At 39.4% G+C, this 20,052-nt stretch overlaps 2 protein-coding genes across 8 annotated transcripts in view; one reads left to right on the forward strand and one right to left on the reverse strand.

The window, feature by feature from the left end:
* LOC124151447 (muscleblind-like protein 2a) overlaps positions 1 to 20,052 on the reverse strand; it is a 411,834-nt gene that overhangs the window by 202,797 nt on the left and 188,985 nt on the right. The window lies entirely within an intron of this gene.
* On the forward strand, positions 4 to 5,008 carry LOC124135241. The gene is made up of 3 exons (XM_048390573.1): positions 4 to 283; positions 961 to 1,079; positions 1,351 to 5,008. Exons 1-3 carry the CDS (start codon positions 83 to 85, stop codon positions 1,850 to 1,852), a joined length of 822 nt encoding a protein of 273 aa, XP_048246530.1. The 5' UTR covers positions 4 to 82; the 3' UTR covers positions 1,853 to 5,008.

Below are 20,052 nucleotides of genomic sequence, written 5' to 3' on the forward strand. Positions count from 1 at the left end.
CCACTTTAAGCTGAAACCCTGTGATATGACTGGAATACTGTTAAAAGCGGCATAAAACTCACTCACTCAAGATGGGGTTAGGATGAATTCAATGATATTTATGTTATGTTTCCTTTTCAATTTAGGTATTGCCAAACAGAGCATGAACATACACATGCTGACCCACCTTCCTCACTTTGTTCGGCTGTTTGGGCCACTGTGGAACTTTTCATGTTTTGGTTTCGAGTCAATGAATGCACACTTGAAAAGTATGATACACGGAACAAGACACATCAATCATCAGGTACTCACTCGAAGATTCTGTACGCTGCTTGTTGCTGATTGATCTTTATTAGATCAACCTTAATAAATAATGGTTTGTTTGTTTTTAAAGAAAACAGATATAACTTTAACATAAAAAGGAACTTTTTAAATTGTACTACAGTATAGATTTCATTGATTCTAATTAAATATTATTTATTATAGCTAAAATGGATAGAATTATGATTAAAGCGCCTGCATGTTATCAGGAATGATCGGGCCACTGTAACTTGATAATGCCCTCATATTACTTGACGACAGGCCATTATCACGTTAGGTGACGTCATAGGATAGGGATACGTGTAGTCATGTTCAATAGTGACGTCATCTGGTTTCTTCTATGATGTTTCTATATTTGTAAAAGTGGGTCAGTGACATTCGTGTTGATAACAGTAAATGTTTCAAAACTGATATTGTTGTCTTTTTTTACTTGATAACAAATTCCTTCCATCTTAGCTATGATAATGTTATTGCTATTTTTCAGGGCATTATCATTTGCAGAAGCCCTCTGTCTTTTCAACTGCCCTCCTTCGTCAGTACAGTTAATGGAAGACCTCTGGCTTCTGCAAATGATAATGCCCTGAAAAACAGAGTAACCCTTATAACATACATGCAATGATGTAAAACATGGTATAAAGATAAATATATTTACTTTTCAAGATCTCCTGTGCCATATCTATGACACGTTCACTTCCTGGCTTGGTGAAAAATATTATTAAAAGAACAGAGAGTGATGACACAAAAAGGCTTGCCAAGCTTCTGTCCAGCAAGATTACCATGTAGGTAAAATTATCAATATGACTATGCATGGTTATTTTTCGATTATTGGTAGAGCTCTTCAAATTGAAGTACAATTTATTGTTTCTTGTCTCTATTTGTTACATTCATCACTAACAACTTCTTAATGTTCTTACTTCATGTACTTTGTAAGAACAAATTTTGTTTCTGATTACTATACCAAGATATTTCTGGCCTTTCAGAAATTCTAATATATGACATATATATGTATATTTTCAATGTAATATTTTTACATTTTTGCTGTTAATGCAGGGGCGAAAAGGATGATGAAAAACAGGATGCTCAGGTACTGGGAAAGAGGAGACAACTGAAGGCAGATGACCCAACTGTAGAGCAATTCCAGTTACATGGCTTGGTTCACAAATTCTTCCGCTGTGCAACTGACAAAGGTCATCGTCTATGGAGTGCAGAATACCAGCGTTGCAAAATCAGAAATTCGTACACAATTTCCTTCATCTACAATGACGCAACCCGTTATGGTTCAATTCTGTACTTCATAGATAATGAAGACAAATTGTTTGCAGTTGTTAAGCTGTTTAATGTCTCTACATTAGGACCTGATGGAGATTTTAGCCTTGTGTCTGACAGACTGCAAAAATATCGTGGTATGATCTTCAAACACATCATTTTGGTAACAGATTCAAAAGAAGAAATACTTCTTCCAGTTGATCATATCCACAAGAAATGTATTCAAATTAGCATTAACAATGTGATGTACATTGCAATTCCACCAAACCAGTTTGAGCACAACTAAGACATTTTGGTTGGAGCCTTTCTTTAGGACTAGTGGACTTAAACTTAGTTTCTAACGCTGTATACAGGTTGTTGAAAGGAATGTCCATCATGTCAGTCACAAAAGCAAATTAGTCTTTTGCACTAATGATAGCCAGAATTTAGCTACAAATATGAATAACAGCACAAATGTTTTAAAATGTATCATAAATGAACATTTTGAAAGAAGGTGACATTGTGACGTTTATTCAGATGCAATGCAAGTGTATGAACATGATGAACAGGTAATTCATAACACAGCTATGACACCCTCTAGATATCAACCATATTTGGTTGCAAGCAACTTAATTTGTATATAAACACTTTGCCTTTGTTTTCATATATGTTTTATTCCGAATAGTCATGTGAAGTTATAATTATCCTGTGATGTACCGCAGCTTTTCCCTTTAACCATTACTACAGCATAGTGACCAAAGTTATTTCCCATTGGATGTTAATTTCTAAAATTTATTTGGTTGACTAGTCCAGAATGGCTGATTAGATTTGTACTAAGTTTAGTACCAAAATATGTCCAAGCAAACTTTATTTTTTAGCAAAGGTGTGACCCCTTGCCTAATTTGGCCAAGAAAACTTGGTGGTGTATAAACAAAGTGGGTGGGGCTTAATAGCTGATTTACAAGTAAATTCTAGAAGTTGTCTTGCCATACAGATGGGGTGATTTTCAATTTTAAAAAAAATCGTCATTGTATAGATGGAGTTGGGCCCAATGGGAGAAATTTAGTTCTAAATTGGAATCAATATATACATATACTTGACATCATGTTACCAAAATATGCCTTTGAGTCTATTGCAACCCGAATGGACTTTGGGTCATAATTACTTAAAATATCGTCGAAATCCCTATGCTATCTATATACCCATGCTCATGTTCATTACACAATACATCCATGCTAAAATGCAGGACTGGCCCTTCTGTTCATCTGTTCAGCACTCCCAATGGAGTTAGAACCTTGACGGACTTCCAAACAGAATTTATGCCCACCCAAAAATAAACCGTTATATTGTATACATTTGTTTGTTAGGAAGTGAATAATACAACTATGCCAATAGGATTCACCCCGGGGACCAGACTTGCCTCTGGAAAATTAGATCCTGGATCATAACATGGAAATGGTTCAGATATATATGCTATATTTGTATCTAGAGAAGTACACGTTCATGCTGTCAGATTTGCCAAAATTACGAATTATTTGCAGTAGTATATATACATGTACAATGCAAATGTATATTTTGTCATGATTGTGTAAATATATAGGTGAGCAATACAGGCCATATGGGCCTCTTGTTAATTATGTACCAGTAAATATTTTAAAGATAAAAAGCACATGAAACAAACTAAGAGAAGCAAGCTGTATGTAGTTAGTGGGCAGTACTTCTTGATGCTTTCTATTTCAAGAAGTGAAAGTTCACTCAATTGTTACAATACATTGATGTTTTCCTCTGTAATAACATGTAAATAACAAATCTATGTTTTCTTCTGTAAATACATGGAAATAATAACAATGTAAATTCCTGATTGTTTGTGTTTTGTGATCTGAAATTGCCATGGCAATATGATTTTTTCAACTACCTGTACTGATATACCATGCAAATGCATCTAAGCTGTTAGGAAATAATTTATGTTTTCATTACTTACAGAATGCTATATTCGTTTACAACTTAATTAGGTTCGTTGCGAACACATGCATGACGTCAAGCGCAAATTTGACTTTCATCGGCAAATAAAAGATTTCATAAAATTCAATTATATTTACTTTTACATCTATTTCTTTTATTTTTTTATTATTTACCTAATGAGAAACTTGTTTTAAAAAGAAATATATATAGTATCTGTCATCACCCATTTCCCGATCATAACGGCTGTCCGCTCAGTAACATGAAGAAATACATCCGTCTTCGAAGTTTTGTGTGAATAACCGTTCGTCGAAATCTGCCATGTGCATGAACAGGAAGTCGTCTACATCGACTGGAGTCCTTTCGTAGCAGTAACATGATATTTGATTGGATAAAAATCGGTTTCTAATGACGCTTTCTTGCCGAAATCTGCTACAAAGTTCGTGATTGGTCAAATTTGAGCACGTGACCTAGGGCAGCCAATCAAATTACTGCTGTGGTAGCTTTCCTCGTGCAATTTCATGTTTAGACGTAAGGTTTTTGTTACATCGTTTACATTATAAACGTTTTAAGCAGGAAATTGCTATCTATTGTTTAAATATGGAACTTCGTGCTAGTATACGAGCTGTGACAAAGATTTCTCATGCATATATGTTTGCATCAATCATTGTGTCCGAGCAGAGAAATCGAAGCGACGAAAGCAGAGATGTCATTTGACTAACATTACACGCGATCGCACGAAAACATGGAAATAATAAAATGTAATGACAATTTTTGACAATTTTTGTTGTTAATTTTATTTATTAATTTGTATAATATATTTAAAGATTTGCGTGCAACGTCTTATTTGTCCACTTTGACATGTTCGATGTTGTCAAAGTTTGCATGTGTCCGAGAATTTTATTTACAACATTGCGAGAAATAGTGAATATTTTTTTAATCTAGATCTATCTATAGAAAATGATAAATTGAAATTGAATACGTATTCCAGACATAGTAAAATGTGATAGATTAAATACAAGAATGATATGGCAGATAGGTTCATAAATTTATAAACTATTTTGACGTGACTATACGGCTTTGCAGATGTACCGGCCTACGTTGTTGAAAGAGCTTATTAATTCTATGCTTGTCGTCGGACTAGCGGACTTGTGTTATTTTAAACCCTGCATCTCTTAATTATAATTAGGTTTTCTGCTCTTAAAGCATAATTTGCAACAAGAATGTTTTGATTTTGTGCAGATATTTACTTTGCTACATACTTTAGATATATGCATATATGCTTCTTGTAGGAATAGCCCACTGGGATAACTTTTAAATGATAATTAATATATACATATATATCCCACTGAGATTACCATATCCCAGTGGGATCCCACCGGGATGGAAATCCCACTGGGATCCCAGTGGGATCCCACTGGGATAGAAATCCCACCGGGATCCCACCGGGATCCCACTGGGATTTGCCATCCCACTGGGATCCCACCGGGATCCCACTATTATTTTCACTTGGGTAGCTCTACATTAATACACAGTATGTTTATCTCCTAAATATTCAACGATTTTGGAATTCATGCTCCAAGCACTACCATAACTGATGTAATCAGCGCCCCATTCTTTTAAACGCCCACGGCGATATTTGCATATATATAAGTGAACATTCACAATAAGCGCCCCTTCCGGCTGATCAATGTACACAAAACATATTTATTCATGTATAATACACACTTGTGTATACTACACATCTGTAATTATGGCCAATTAAATCCTGAAAAAATATATCTCTCATGTATGATACGCCCAGACTTTTCTGTAGTAACATTTCAGGCTGTCAGTATATATATATATTACTGTCATGATCTGTCATCGGAAATAGGATGCCAATAAATCTGCATTGATTTATGCAAGTTACTCCTTTAGTTACACCACTTAAGTGTTCATTGTATATCTGAACTTATGTTTGTACTCTGTTAAAGTAATTTTATTCAAAATTTCAATCAATAATGTTTACATTATTACATTAATTTTGGCGAAATCGTGTGTCTCTCTGATACTTACAGCCTGTGTTTACCCCGTTCTATAGTGCCCGCTTTACCACATACCGCGACAGCACCAACTCATATTACTGCAACAATGATCATATTTTCTTCTGTTTCAGTTTTGACGAGTCTACTCATCAGTTAACTTTCAATGAGAAAATATCTCAAAACATGAACAACTATTTCCATATGGGTAGTTTTCATGGAAGCCATACTGAGAGGTAGCAATACACATTGCTTTGATGTTTAAATGTATTGTCGTGCGTCTCACAGTTGCAATTTTTGTAGAATATTTATATAATTATGCAAAATAATATGTAAAGCGCCACTTTGTTCTGATTTCAGCATTTGTTTAAAAATGAGTGAAAAGTCTGGTCACATGATATGCAAATTAGCCTGTGGCAGTGATGTTATGTGAAGTTATGTTACTTCTAAAAATGATGATTAATTAAAAACTAGATGTAATTGTTGGGATCTTGCATATATTTTCTTAAAAAAAGTGTTTATAAATTAATTTCAGGTAGGGAGTTGTAGTATTTTCATTCAATAGCTGGATATATGGATTCTTTAACTGGTGACATAGCTGACATACCGTAATAACAACAAACACATTTGGATTAATAATAAATATTTTATTTCAGTTGACAGTGCTAATTATCCAATAACACATACACTTGTTTTTACATATTTGCACTGGAATAAGTAAGTGTTTGAACATAGGATACACAAGGATATATCTACGTAACTTAGTAACATTAATTGCATCATAATTCGAGCCACTAATAACAAAAATCACATACAGTTTTCAGTGTTTGCAGACAAATTTATGTCCATTAATAAGCAAAATCTCATCACACTCAAAACATTTTCATTGCTTCTGGACCAGGAAAGATTTTCTCTCATAGGTAAAAATTTCCAGGATAACCCTGCTGTGTAAAGAATGATCCAGGCTAATGTGATGAAGGATTTCTGTGTGAAGATAGATTGCTGTGTAAAGAATGATCCAGGCTAATGTGATGAAGGATCTCTGTGTGAAGATAGATTTCAGTTTAAAGAATGATCCAGGTTAATGTGATGAAGGATTTCTGTGTGAAGATAGGTTGCTGTGTAAAGAATGATCCAGGCTAATGTGATGAAGGATCTCTCTGTGAAGATAGATCGCTGTGTAAAGAATGATCCAGGCTAATGTGATGAAGGATCTCTGTGTGAAGATAGATTGCTGTGTAAAGAATGATCCAGGCTAATGTGATGAAGGATCTCTGTGTGAAGATAGATTGCTGTGTAAAGAATGATCCAAGCTAATGTGATGAAGGATCTCTGTGTGAAGATAGATTGCTGTGTAAAGAATGATCCAGGCTAATGTGATGAAGGATTTCTGTGTGAAGATAGATTGCTGTGGAAAGAATGATCCAGGCTAATGTGATGAAGGATCTCTGTGTGAAGAAAGATTGCTGTGTAAAGAATGATCCAGGCTAATGTGATGAAGGATCTCTGTGTGAAGATAGATTGCTGTGTAAAGAATGATCGAGGCTAATGTGATGAAGGATTTCTGTGTGAAGATAGATTGATGTGTAAAGAATGATCAAGGCTCATGTGATGAAGGATTTCTGTGTGAAGATAGATTGCTGTGTAAAGAATGATCCAGGCTAATGTGATGAAGGATTTCTGTGTGAAGATAGATTGCCGTGTAAAGAATGATCCAGGCTAATGTGATGAAGGATCTCTGTGTGAAGATAGATTGCTGTGTAAAGAATGATCGAGGCTAATGTGATGAAGGATTTCTGTGTGAAGATAGATCGCTGTGTAAAGAATGATCCAGGCTAATGTGATGAAGGATCTCTGTGTGAAGATAGATTGCCGTGTAAAGAATGATCCAGGCTAATGTGATGAAGGATCTCTGTGTGAAGATAGATTGCTGTGTAAAGAATGATCCAGGCTAATGTGATGAAGGATCCAGGCTAATGTGATGAAGGATTTCTGTGTGAAGATAGATTGCTGTGTAAAGAATGATCCAGGCTAATGTGATGAAGGATTTCTGTGTGAAGATAGATTGCCGTGTAAAGAATGATCCAGGCTAATGTGATGAAGGATCTCTGTGTGAAGATAGATTGCTGTGTAAAGAATGATCGAGGCTAATGTGATGAAGGATTTCTGTGTGAAGATAGATCGCTGTGTAAAGAATGATCCAGGCTAATGTGATGAAGGATCTCTGTGTGAAGATAGATTGCCGTGTAAAGAATGATCCAGGCTAATGTGATGAAGGATCTCTGTGTGAAGATAGATTGCTGTGTAAAGAATGATCCAGGCTAATGTGATGAAGGATTTCTGTGTGAAGATAGATTGCTGAGTAAAGAATGATCCAGGCTAATGTGATGAAGGATTTCTGTGTGAAGATAGATTGCTGTGTAAAGAATGATCCAGGCTAATGTGATGAAGGATCTCTGTGTGAAGATAGATTTCAGTTTAAAGAATGATCCAGGCTAATGTGATGAAGGATTTCTGTGTGAAGATAGGTTGCTGTGTAAAGTATCATCCAGGCTAATGTGATGAAGGATCTCTGTGTGAAGATAGGTTGCTGTGTAAAGAATGATCCAGGCTAATGTGATGAAGGATTTCTGTGTGAAGATAGGTTGCTGTGTAAAGAATGATCCAGGCTAATGTGATGAAGGATCTCTGTGTGAAGATAGGTTGCTGTGTAAAGAATGATCCAGGCTAATGTGATGAAGGATTTCTGTGTGAAGATAGATTTCAGTTTAAAGAATGATCCAAGCTAATGTGATGAAGGATTTCTGTGTGAAGATAGATTTCAGTTTAAAGAATGATCCAGGCTAATGTGATAAAGGATCTCTGCGTGAAGATAGATTTCAGTTTAAAGAATGATCCAGGCTAATGTGATGAAGGATTTCTGTGTGAAGACAGATTTCAGTTTAAAGAATGATCCAGGCTAATGTGATGAAGGATCTCTGTGTGAAGATAAATTGCTGTGTAAAGAATGATCCAGGCTAATGTGATGAAGGATCTCTGTGTGAAGATAGATTGCTGTGTAAAGAATGATCCAGGCTAATGTGATGAAGGATTTCTGTGTGAAGATAGATTTCAGTTTAAAGAATGATCCAGGCTAATGTGATGAAGGATCTCTGTGTGAAGATAGATTGCTGTGTAAAGAATGATCCAGGCTAATGTGATGAAGGATCTCATTTAACGAATGCAAAGCGATAAGATTATCTCAGCTAATGTGAAGAAGTTTCTTATGTTTCAAGAATGATCTGAGGATCTCAGTGAGAAGAAGGATCTCAGTTTCAAGAATGATCTCAGGATCTCAGTTTGAAGAAGGTTCTCAGTGTTTCAGACAGATATAGTCGCAGCATACTGGAACACTCGCAGTTGAAAATTGGGACACAAGCAGTTGGAGAACTACAAGAAGGGAGTTGAATTCCTATGAAAATATCAAATTCCACAACAGACAACCTTTCCATGTGAGATGGAAATACCTACCTTGATATGTGTTGAGCACTAACTGCTGCTCCTATGCCACCTCACCTCTAGGAACCTAGCTCATGTGCATGATGAAATGGGACTGAATTACAGGTGATGAAAACTTAGGTCGTCACGTAGGTTGTCAATAACCAGATATGGTAAGGCAGCTGCACATACAACAAGGCATTGTTAGTGACCATCGGTCAATCATGGTCTGTCTCCGGCAGATCGTTGGCTTCAGCTGCTCATTATCAATATAGCAATTTAACACTCTTTTAACTGCTCATGTTGTCAGAAATGCAGCTAGAAGTAAGAGTTATCAAACCTTCTGCATGATAAAGTCCTCTGGACTGTAGAGCCATCTTTGATCGATATGTCAACTAGAAAATATCCCAATTATGAATCTTTTAGATAAATAAGACAACAGGTACTGCATCTAATGAAACTTAGCTATCAACCTTGAAAATCTTGCCTCCAAAAACATACTAATATGGAAGGATACAGTATTGTCATTAACTCTCTTTAAACATTGGGCAAACTGGCTCACACTTGTGCTAATTTCTATTCATACATAAACTTCTATCAATCATGTTTATCATATTTCTGAGCCAGATCTTCAAAAATACTTATAATCAAGAACCATTGCTGAAAAAGCACAACATATTTACTTCAAACTTAGTTTAAGTTTTACAACTGCTTCCAAAGCTTAACCAGATTTGTTTGAGTATTCCTACATTGATCAAATCAGCGAATACAAAAGGTAAAACTACCGTACATTGATATTGGCCTGCTTGTGACTGTGGGAGCATTCAGGTTGTCCAAGTGACAAGCATGTGACACGCATGTGACACGCCACCTTTCTTATCAATGTTATTTAGACCAGGTCCCCATGCTATTGTAATAACCTGCTGATCAATATCTACAGATGTTGTAATCTGCATACTGATAACAACATTATATGCACAAAGGTAAGAAACTTGACAGCGTAGTCTGAGGCATGTACACCCATATATCATCCATCACCTCACTAACATATAAAACAACATGCTAAACTAACTTATCAAAAAAACATGGTTTACACATTGGAGAGATAGGTGGACAGTTCTGTACTATTTCCACTATATTACTAGTGGCATTAGTTGAGAATTCTATGACATGCGAGCTAGGGTTGTCCTCCTGAGATGAAAGGAGCACAGAATAGGTCACCTGGTCCCACATGGACACAAAGCTCAGGAAATTGCTGATAAGGGAAATAACTCCATATTGTGTGTCTATCTAGGACTATTTTTCCATCCGTAATTTCTTTCAGCGTGTGTGTGGCCACATTATGACCTTGTCAAGCAAGGAAATCTGCTACTCTCGTCAATATTTCTTGTCACAACATCATTCAGTATGGAATGTTTTCTCAATGTTTTTTCTGTGTATCCTGGCAACACAAATATGGCCATCAAACAGGAGAATGGCTGAGAATAGCCTACACACATCACTTTAAATGACCAGACACTTCACAGTGAAGGCAGCTACCATAAGCTGCCTATGGTCACACAGAGGTCACAGTGAAAAGACAAGCAACTCAATTAACCTTTGTGTAATGCACGGCAACTGTTGAAGAATATCAACAATGCAAACATGTCACTATTAATACCATGAGCTGATACAGTTTTGTAATCATGGGCATGAAAAGTGAACTATATACATACTGTTTTACACACCCTTACCCGTCCCCATTCAGGACATTATTTCCAGAATTCTAACACATTTATACTTTCATGATAATTTCTCTACAGCAATAACAATGTTCTTCATTTGGTATAGACACAGAGGTGGTGGTGACTGTTGCACTAAACCTGAACTACATCTGTCACAGCCAATCAGTGTGGCAGGAGAGTGAGGGCACACATCCAAGGAATGACCATTGTTTAATTTCCACCTGTCAAAACATATCACATAACTACCCTGACAGCACTGTCAATCAGATGTGTATCATCCAAGTACACCACTGAATTAACCCAACCTTGACAACAGTTACCCTACTGAACCTACACTAAACAGGGACCACACACTTTACTCCATGTGTGTGTGTGTGCACGCATGTTAGTGTGTCTTCTAGTGTGTGCAGGTTAGTGTTATTGTTAGTGTTCATGTGCATGTGTGTGCACGCACGTTAGTGTGTCTTCTAGTGTGTGCAGGTTAGTGTTATTGTTAGTGTTCATGTGCATGTGTTAGTGTTAGTGTTAGTGTGTGTGTTTGTGTGTGCTAGTGTTAGTGTTAGTCTGAAAGCCTCTCACTGTTTCTATCAACTGGGCAGCGGAGAAATTCACAGCAACTATAGCCACCAGTGTACTATGATACACCTGATTCAAAGTCATCTTCATACGAATGAAGACATACTGACGGCCAACTCTGTTTCAATAGAACCTCATATATGTAAGGCTTGAATCAGGTTATGTATATGCAACTTGTTTTTGCAAATAACCAAATAATAATATGAAGATTTTTTTGACATGGTGATCATGCTATATATACAAAAAAACAAAATTGTCTGAAAGTATCTAAACTTAGGTGTGAGGAACATGTATTTTCATTTGGGAGGTTATGAATATTTGTGGATGGGTGACAACGAATAATCAGTACAAGAACAATGTATGACAACACAGCTTCGAATTTTGATATTGATTTTGGTATATAATACATATCATGAAAAGAATACTCGAAAGTGTAGGTTGGTGTTTCAGTAAGTCTTGATACCAAGATAACAATTCCAAAGGTAGTCAAGCAACTAGGCTACAGTCACACACTGGACAGTCTTACTGAACCTACAATCACTATAGAACTAACAAGTCACACACTGGACAGTCTTACTGAACCTACAATCACTATGGAACTAACAAGTCACACACTGGACAGCCTTACTGAACCTACAATCACTATACAACTAACAAATCACATACTGGACAGTCTTACTGAACCTACAATCACTATACAACTAACAAGTCACACACTGGACAATCTTACTGAACCTACAATCACTATAGAACTAACAAGTCATACACTGAACAGCCTTACTGAGCCTACAATAACTATAGAACTAACAGGTCACACACTGACGGCCCTACTGAACCTACAATCACTATAGAACTAACAAGTCATACACTGAACAGCCTTACTGAGCCTACAATAACTATAGAACTAACAGGTCACACACTGACGGCCCTACTGAACCTACAATCACTATTGAACTAACAAGTCACACACTGGACAGCCTTAGTGAACCTACAATCACTATTGAACTAACAAGTCACACACTGGACAGCCTTACTGAACCTACAATCACTATAGAACTACCAAGTCACACACTGGACAGCCTTACTGAACCTACAATCACTATTGAACTAACAAGTCACACACTGGACAGCCTTACTGAACCTACAATCACTATAGAACTAACAGGTCACACACCTCACCTCCTGCCAACAGCAGATTGAACAAGTTACACATCTCACCTCCTGCCAACAGCAGATGGAACAAGACACACATCTCACCTCCTGCAAACAGCAGATAGTACAAGACACACATCACACCTCCTGCCAACAGCAGATAGTACAAGACACACATCTCACCTTCAGCCAACAGCAGATAGAACAAGACACACACCTCACCTCCTGCCAACAGCAGATAGTACAAGACACACATCTCACTTCCTGCCAACAGCAGATAGTACAAGACACACATCTCACCTTCAGCCAACAGCAGATAGTACAAGACACACATCACACCTCCTGCAAACAGCAGATAGTACAAGACACACATCACACCTCCTGCCAACAGCAGATAGTACAAGACACACACTTCACCTCCTGCAAACAGCAGATGGAAATAGACACACACCTCACCTCCTGCAAACAGCAGATAGTACAAGACACACACCTCACCTCCTGCAAACAGCAGATAGTACAAGACACACATCTCACCTTCAGCCAACAGCAGATAGAACAAGACACACACCTCACCTCCTGCCAACAGCAGATAGTACAAGACACACATCTCACCTCCTGCCAACAGCAGATAGTACAAGACACACATCTCACCTTCAGCCAACAGCAGATAGTACAAGACACACATCACACCTCCTGCCAACAGCAGATAGTACAAGACACACACTTCACCTCCTGCAAACAGCAGTTGGAAATAGACACACACCTCACCTCTTGCAAACAGCAGATAGTACAAGACACACACCTCACCTCCTGCAAACAGCAGATAGTACAAGACACACACTTCACCTTCAGCCAACAGCAGATAGTACAAGACACACATCTCACCTTCAGCCAACAGCAGATAGTACAAGACACACACTTCACCTTCAGCCAACAGCAGATAGTACAAGACACACACTTCACTTTCAGCCAACAGCAGATAGTACAAGACACACATCACACCTCCTGCAAACAGCAGATAGTACAAGACACACACTTCACCTCCTGCAAACAGCAGTTGGAAATAGACACACACCTCACCTCCTGCAAACAGCAGATAGTACAAGACACACACCTCACCTCCTGCAAACAGCAGATAGTACAAGACACACACTTCACCTTCAGCCAACAGCAGATAGTACAAGACACACATCTCACCTTCAGCCAACAGCAGATAGTACAAGACACACACTTCACCTTCAGCCAACAGCAGATAGTACAAGACACACACTTCACCTTCAGCCAACAGCAGATAGTACAAGACACACATCACACCTCCTGCAAACAGCAGATAGTACAAGACACACACCTCACCTCCTGCCAACAGCAGATAGTACAAGACACACACCTCACCTCCTGCAAACAGCAGATAGTACAAGACACACCTCACCTCCTGCCAACAGCAGATAGTACAAGACACACATCACAACTCCTGCAAACAGCAGATAGTACAAGACACACATCACACCTCCTGCCAACAGCAGATAGTACAAGACACACACTTCACCTTCAGCCAACAGCAGATAGTACAAAACACACATCTCACCTCCTGCAAACAGCAGATAGTACAAAACACACATCTCACCTCCTGCAAACAGCAGATGGAAATAGACACACATCTCACCTCCTGCCAACAGCAGATAGTACAAGACACACATCACACCTCCTGCAAACAGCAGATAGTACAAGACACACATCTCAACTCCCGCCAACAGCAGATAGTACAAGACACACATCTCACCTCCTGCCAACAGCAGATGGAAATAGACACACATCTCACCTCCTGCCAACAGCAGATAGTACAAGACACACATCTCACCTTCAGCCAACAGCAGATGGAAATAGACACACATCTCACCTCCTGCCAACAGCAGATAGTACAAGACACACATCACACCTCCTGCAAACAGCAGATAGTACAAGACACACATCACACCTCCTGCCAACAGCAGATAGTACAAGACACACATCTCACCTTCAGCCAACAGCAGATGGAAATAGACACACATCTCACCTCCTGCCAACAGTAGATAGTACAAGACACACATCACACCTCCTGCAAACAGCAGATAGTACAAGACACACATCACACCTCCTGCCAACAGCAGATAGTACAAGACACACACTTCACCTCCTGCAAACAGCAGATGGAAATAGACACACATCTCACCTCCTGCCAACAGCAGATAGTACAAGACACACATCTCAACTCCTGCAAACAGCAGATAGTACAAGACACACACCTCACCTCCTGCCAACAGCAGATAGTACAAGACACACATCTCACCTCCTGCCAACAGCAGATAGTACAAGACACACATCTCAACTCCTGCAAACAGCAGATAGTACAAGACACACACCTCACCTCCTGCCAACAGCAGATAGTACAAGACACACATCTCACCTCCTGCCAACAGCAGATAGTACAAGACACACACCTCACCTCCTGCCAACAGCAGATAGTACAAGACACACATCACACCTCCTGCAAACAGCAGATAGTACAAGACACGCACCTCACCTCCTGCCAACAGCAGATAGTACAAGACACACATCACACCTCCTGCCAACAGCAGATAGTACAAGACACACACTTCACCTTCAGCCAACAGCAAATAGTACAAGACACACATCACACCTCCTGCAAACAGGAGATAGTACAAGACACACACTTCACCTCCTGCAAACAGCAGATGGAAATAGACACACACCTCACCTCCTGCCAACAGCAGATAGTACAAGACACACATCTCAACTCCTGCAAACAGCAGATAGTACAAAACACACATCACACCTCCTGCAAACAGCAGATAGTACAAGACACGCACCTCACCTCCTGCCAACAGCAGATAGTACAAGACACACACCTCACCTTCAGCCAACAGCAAATAGTACAAGACACACATCACACCTCCTGCAAACAGCAGATAGTACAAGACACGCACCTCACCTCCTGCCAACAGCAGATAGTACAAGACACACACCTCACCTTCAGCCAACAGCAAATAGTACAAGACACACATCACACCTCTTGCCAACAGCAGATAGTACAAGACACACATCACACCTCCTGCCAACAGCAGATAGTACAAGACACACACCTCACCTCCTGCCAACAGCAGATAGTACAAGACACACATCTCACCTCCTGCAAACAGCAGGTAGTACAAGACACATCACACCTCTTGCCAACAGCAGATAGTACAAGACACACATCACACCTCCTGCCAACAGCAGATAGTACAAGACACACACCTCACCTCCTGCCAACAGCAGATAGTACAAGACACACACTTCACCTTCAGCCAACAGCAGATAGTACAAGACACACATCTCACCTCCTGCAAACAGCAGATAGTACAAAACACACATCTCACCTTCAGCCAACAGCAGATGGAAATAGACACACACCTCACCTTCAGCCAACAGCAGATAGTACAAGACACACATCTCACCTCCTGCCAACAGCAGATAGTACAAGACACACATCTCACCTTCAGCCAACAGCAGATGGAAATAGACACACATCTCACCTTCAGCCAACAGCAGATAGTACAAAACACACATCTCACCTTCAGCCAACAGCAGATAGTACAAGACACACATCTCACCTCCTGCAAACAGCAGATAGAACAAGACACACATCTCACCTTCAGCCAACAGCAGATAGTACAAGACACTCATCTCACCTCCTTCCAATTCAATACTAATGAAAACTTGAATGGCACATGACATCTGTGCCGAACTATTTAGAAAGACAAGATAATATGTACAAATGATCATCCACAAAAGCACTGTATTGACTTTAAGATGGCAACACCAGTCTTGTAAATTTGGGTATTTCTGGTCATTGTCCTCTTTAGGAGGATTTTTTCGTGAGTACAATTATAGACTGTTTACGAGGCGTGTTTACCACAATCAGCTGTTCATTTCTTTTGTTTGCGAGAGACAAAGATCTGCAGTTATCAACTTTCTAGGTGTGCTTAGATTGTAATTTAATACATTCAAAGTGATAAGACATGAAATTGCAACTGTTGTAAATGGTGTTACAGTTTGTTGGCAAAAACTATATTACAGATGTATTCACATTCAAGAATGAGATGAAACACAGTGCTGTAGATTTTGCCATCTATTTCAATCTGTAGCGTGTATACCGTTTCTCAAAATCCAACTTCCTGTTTGGCCATTAGAAATATACTGAACTGCAAAAGAAACATCACCATGGATAGTTTATATGAGAAACCTTATTTGTCCAAACACTGTAAACATACTTTGAGACATATTTAAAAGATGAAACTTGGCAAAACTGATCATCAATGTTGAAATTAAAGTGTCAAATGTTCTCAAAGTGAAATACAACACTTGTCTCTGAGAAAATGGCATCACGAGTCAGTGTCCGCCATGTGCATTGGTGACTGCTGTGCAACATCGATACATGGAATCGATGAGGCGGTTGATGAAGGCCATAGGCACTTGAGCCCACACTCTGAGGAACTCCTGACGCAGTTCAGCTGCAGTTGTCGGACGTCATTCAGTCGTCTTTGAATCTCATCCCACAGGTGCTCAATGGGATTTAAATCGGGACTGAGGGCAGGCCACTGTATGGATCTGATGCCATTCTGCTGGAGGAAGTCTCTGAAACTCATGGTTGCGGCGACGTGCCAAATGAGGTATGGCGTGTGGTCTCAAGACTTGATCATTGTACCGAGCTGCTGGGACACCATCGCCTCTCCCTTGACCGATGTTCTGGCAGACCACAGGGCCGGCCATCTGTGCAAGACCAATTCCACACCATGATGCTCGGACCACCCAACGAGTCGCTCTCAACAACACAAGCATCTGAATAACGTTCACCAAGGCATGGACAGACTCTCTCTCTGCCATCTGCTGTTGAGATACAGTAACGTCTCTCTTCTGAGAAGAGGACTCTTCTCCACTGCTGGTGGCGCCAATGCTGGTGCTGTGTTGCCCACTGAAGACGGTCTCCGCGATGACGTGGTGTCAGAATGGGTCCTCAGTGTGACCTGTGACAGTGGAGATGACTGCTTGTCAATCGTCTATGCACGGCGTCTGCACTTATATGTAGCTGCTGTGTCCCCGCAGCAGTAACAATGCGATCTTGACGATGCTGTCGCACAATCTGACGATCCTGGTGGTAACCCTTGGTCTTCCACTACGTGGTCGGTCATCTGTAGTGTTGGTGGTCTGCTACCGTTGCTGGAGCCTGTATATGGTCCTTACGTGGACTTGAAATGCATTGGCTACTTGCCCGGCGGTTTGTCTAGCTTGCAATCGTCCATTTTTAGGGACAAGGTAATGTTAAATTTTAGAAACTTTGACACAAATTACCCAGATATTTAAATGACAACTTTTCATGCAATGTGACTTGGGGTGATGTTTCTTTTGCGGTTCAGTATAGTTCAAAATACATAATTCATGCATGGTGGCCATTCTTGCACAAGGGTACATTCGTGAAAACTCTTCCACCAGTGCCGTCTTATCCCAAGGCGAAGTGAATATAATCTAAAATACTTTTGTTGGTGATCTGAAATATGAATTTTAATATGGAGAAAGAGTTGTAGGTATACCCATGTCATGGAAACTGTTAAAAAAAAGAAGAGTTTGGAAACTAAGTCCATCTTGTTGCAATGGAAACATAAAAAATAAAAATTTCTAAAATTTCTACCTGACAGACCTGCAAAGTTTGATGAAAAAATATTGAACGGTTTATGAGATATGCTCCGGAAACGAACCCTACCCTTACAGAACCTAAGTCCATCTTGCTGCCATGGAAACGTCAAAAATAAATATTTCTAAAATTTCTAAATAGCAAAAGGCACCAGTTTAGCATGTACCTGACAGACCTGCAAAGTTTGATGAAAAAATATTGAATGGTTTATGAGTTATGCTCCGGAAACGAACCCTACCCTTACAGAACCTAAGTCCATCTTGCTGCCATGGAAACGTCAAAAATAAAAATTGAATGGTTTCTGAGTTATGCTCTGGAAACGAAACGTGACAGACGGACGTACCTACATATGGACAGACGGACTGACAGACGGAGCCCGTTTCTATATCCCACACCAACTCCGTTTGGCGGGGGATAATAAGATTTGTGAGCTTTCAAAGTGTTTCTTATGTAAAACTCAATTTGCCAATCAGGGATCAACAATGTTGCGCACTTTACCATTGTCAGCTGATGCAAAGCTCCATGCAGTAATTTAGGAATCGGTTATGCACAGTAAGAGATAGCATGCAACTTGCTGTTTCGATGGACAACTCTTGACGATTGAATAAACTATCGTGTAAGTTTTTTATTGACATTTCCAGGTACGGTAGATAAATTAGCAATACAACTCTACAAACGATTGAAAGATGTACGCGATTTTCAATCAGACTGAATGAATGTTGATGCGATACCAACGACAACTATTAGTGTATACTGCGGAGTCACAACCAAAGTCAATCCCTGGACCATTGTCAGAAACATTTTTTTAAACTAAGATGGAAAGAAGCTAGGGCTGGGACGGGTAACTCGGGTCCTCAGGTCGGATGGGTACTGAGTAGGACCCGGGTACCCACAGGACTACCTGGACCCGTGATTAGTCACGTGATATATTGTTTATTGACAAATATTATCTAAAACTCTATGTTTAAACTACAAGTCACTAATGTTCACAGTTCTTCCTGACTACTACGCCCATTCCTTCTGACTTTTGTATGTTTGAATAAAAATAAAACTTCAGTCACCAGGTTGTATCATACATGTATCTAAACACATTTTACCAGAGCTACGGTCAAACTTTTACCAATCGGACAGTTTGTATCTACCTCTTGAGACCTATAGCCGGTAGGGTCGGGTAATAGGGGGATGGGTACCCAGGTAGTAAATTTGGACTCGTCCCAGCCTTAAAAGAAGCATCCTTGGACAGTTAATATACACATATATATATGTGGGGAAGCACATATTTCTGAGCCACAAGAAACCTACATAAAGCTGACACTGTAGAGGGATGAACATTGATAATACCCACAATCCACACAAGTAATAACACTTGACAATGAGTAAGACATTTCAAAACAAAAATACTTTCTTTCAAGCTGCAATATCATCCACTTTGTTACATCTCAAAAGAATAAAGATATATTCCAGCACAGATAACAAGAGTTCAAAGACAACTTGTCACAATTAATGTCTATCTTATGTTGTGAAGGTAGTGAAATCTGATTCGAATAAGTCATGTGTGGTTGGATGCCTTTGACAGAGCAGCAGAGATTACATTACCAATGTATGACTGACATGTCGATTTGTGTCATGATGACAACACTGCTTCTTCCATTCGGCCTGGACCTGTCACAACCACAACATTCCATCAAAACAGAGATGTGGATACTTTGATCTCCACCATCAACATCACCATTTGCAAGTCAACTGCTCCAGCACACCACATGCATGTACAGCTACTGCCTTCCCTATCAACACACAACTGGGTGCACAAAAGTCAGTGAGTGATCCACACCTTCAACATTGCTACAGAAACAAAAGTCAGTGAGTG

Source organism: Haliotis rufescens, unplaced genomic scaffold (assembly GCF_023055435.1).
Source record: "Haliotis rufescens isolate VD_foot unplaced genomic scaffold, xgHalRufe1.0.p SCAF_9, whole genome shotgun sequence".
In the NCBI taxonomy this organism is placed as follows: Eukaryota; Metazoa; Mollusca; class Gastropoda; order Lepetellida; family Haliotidae; genus Haliotis; species Haliotis rufescens.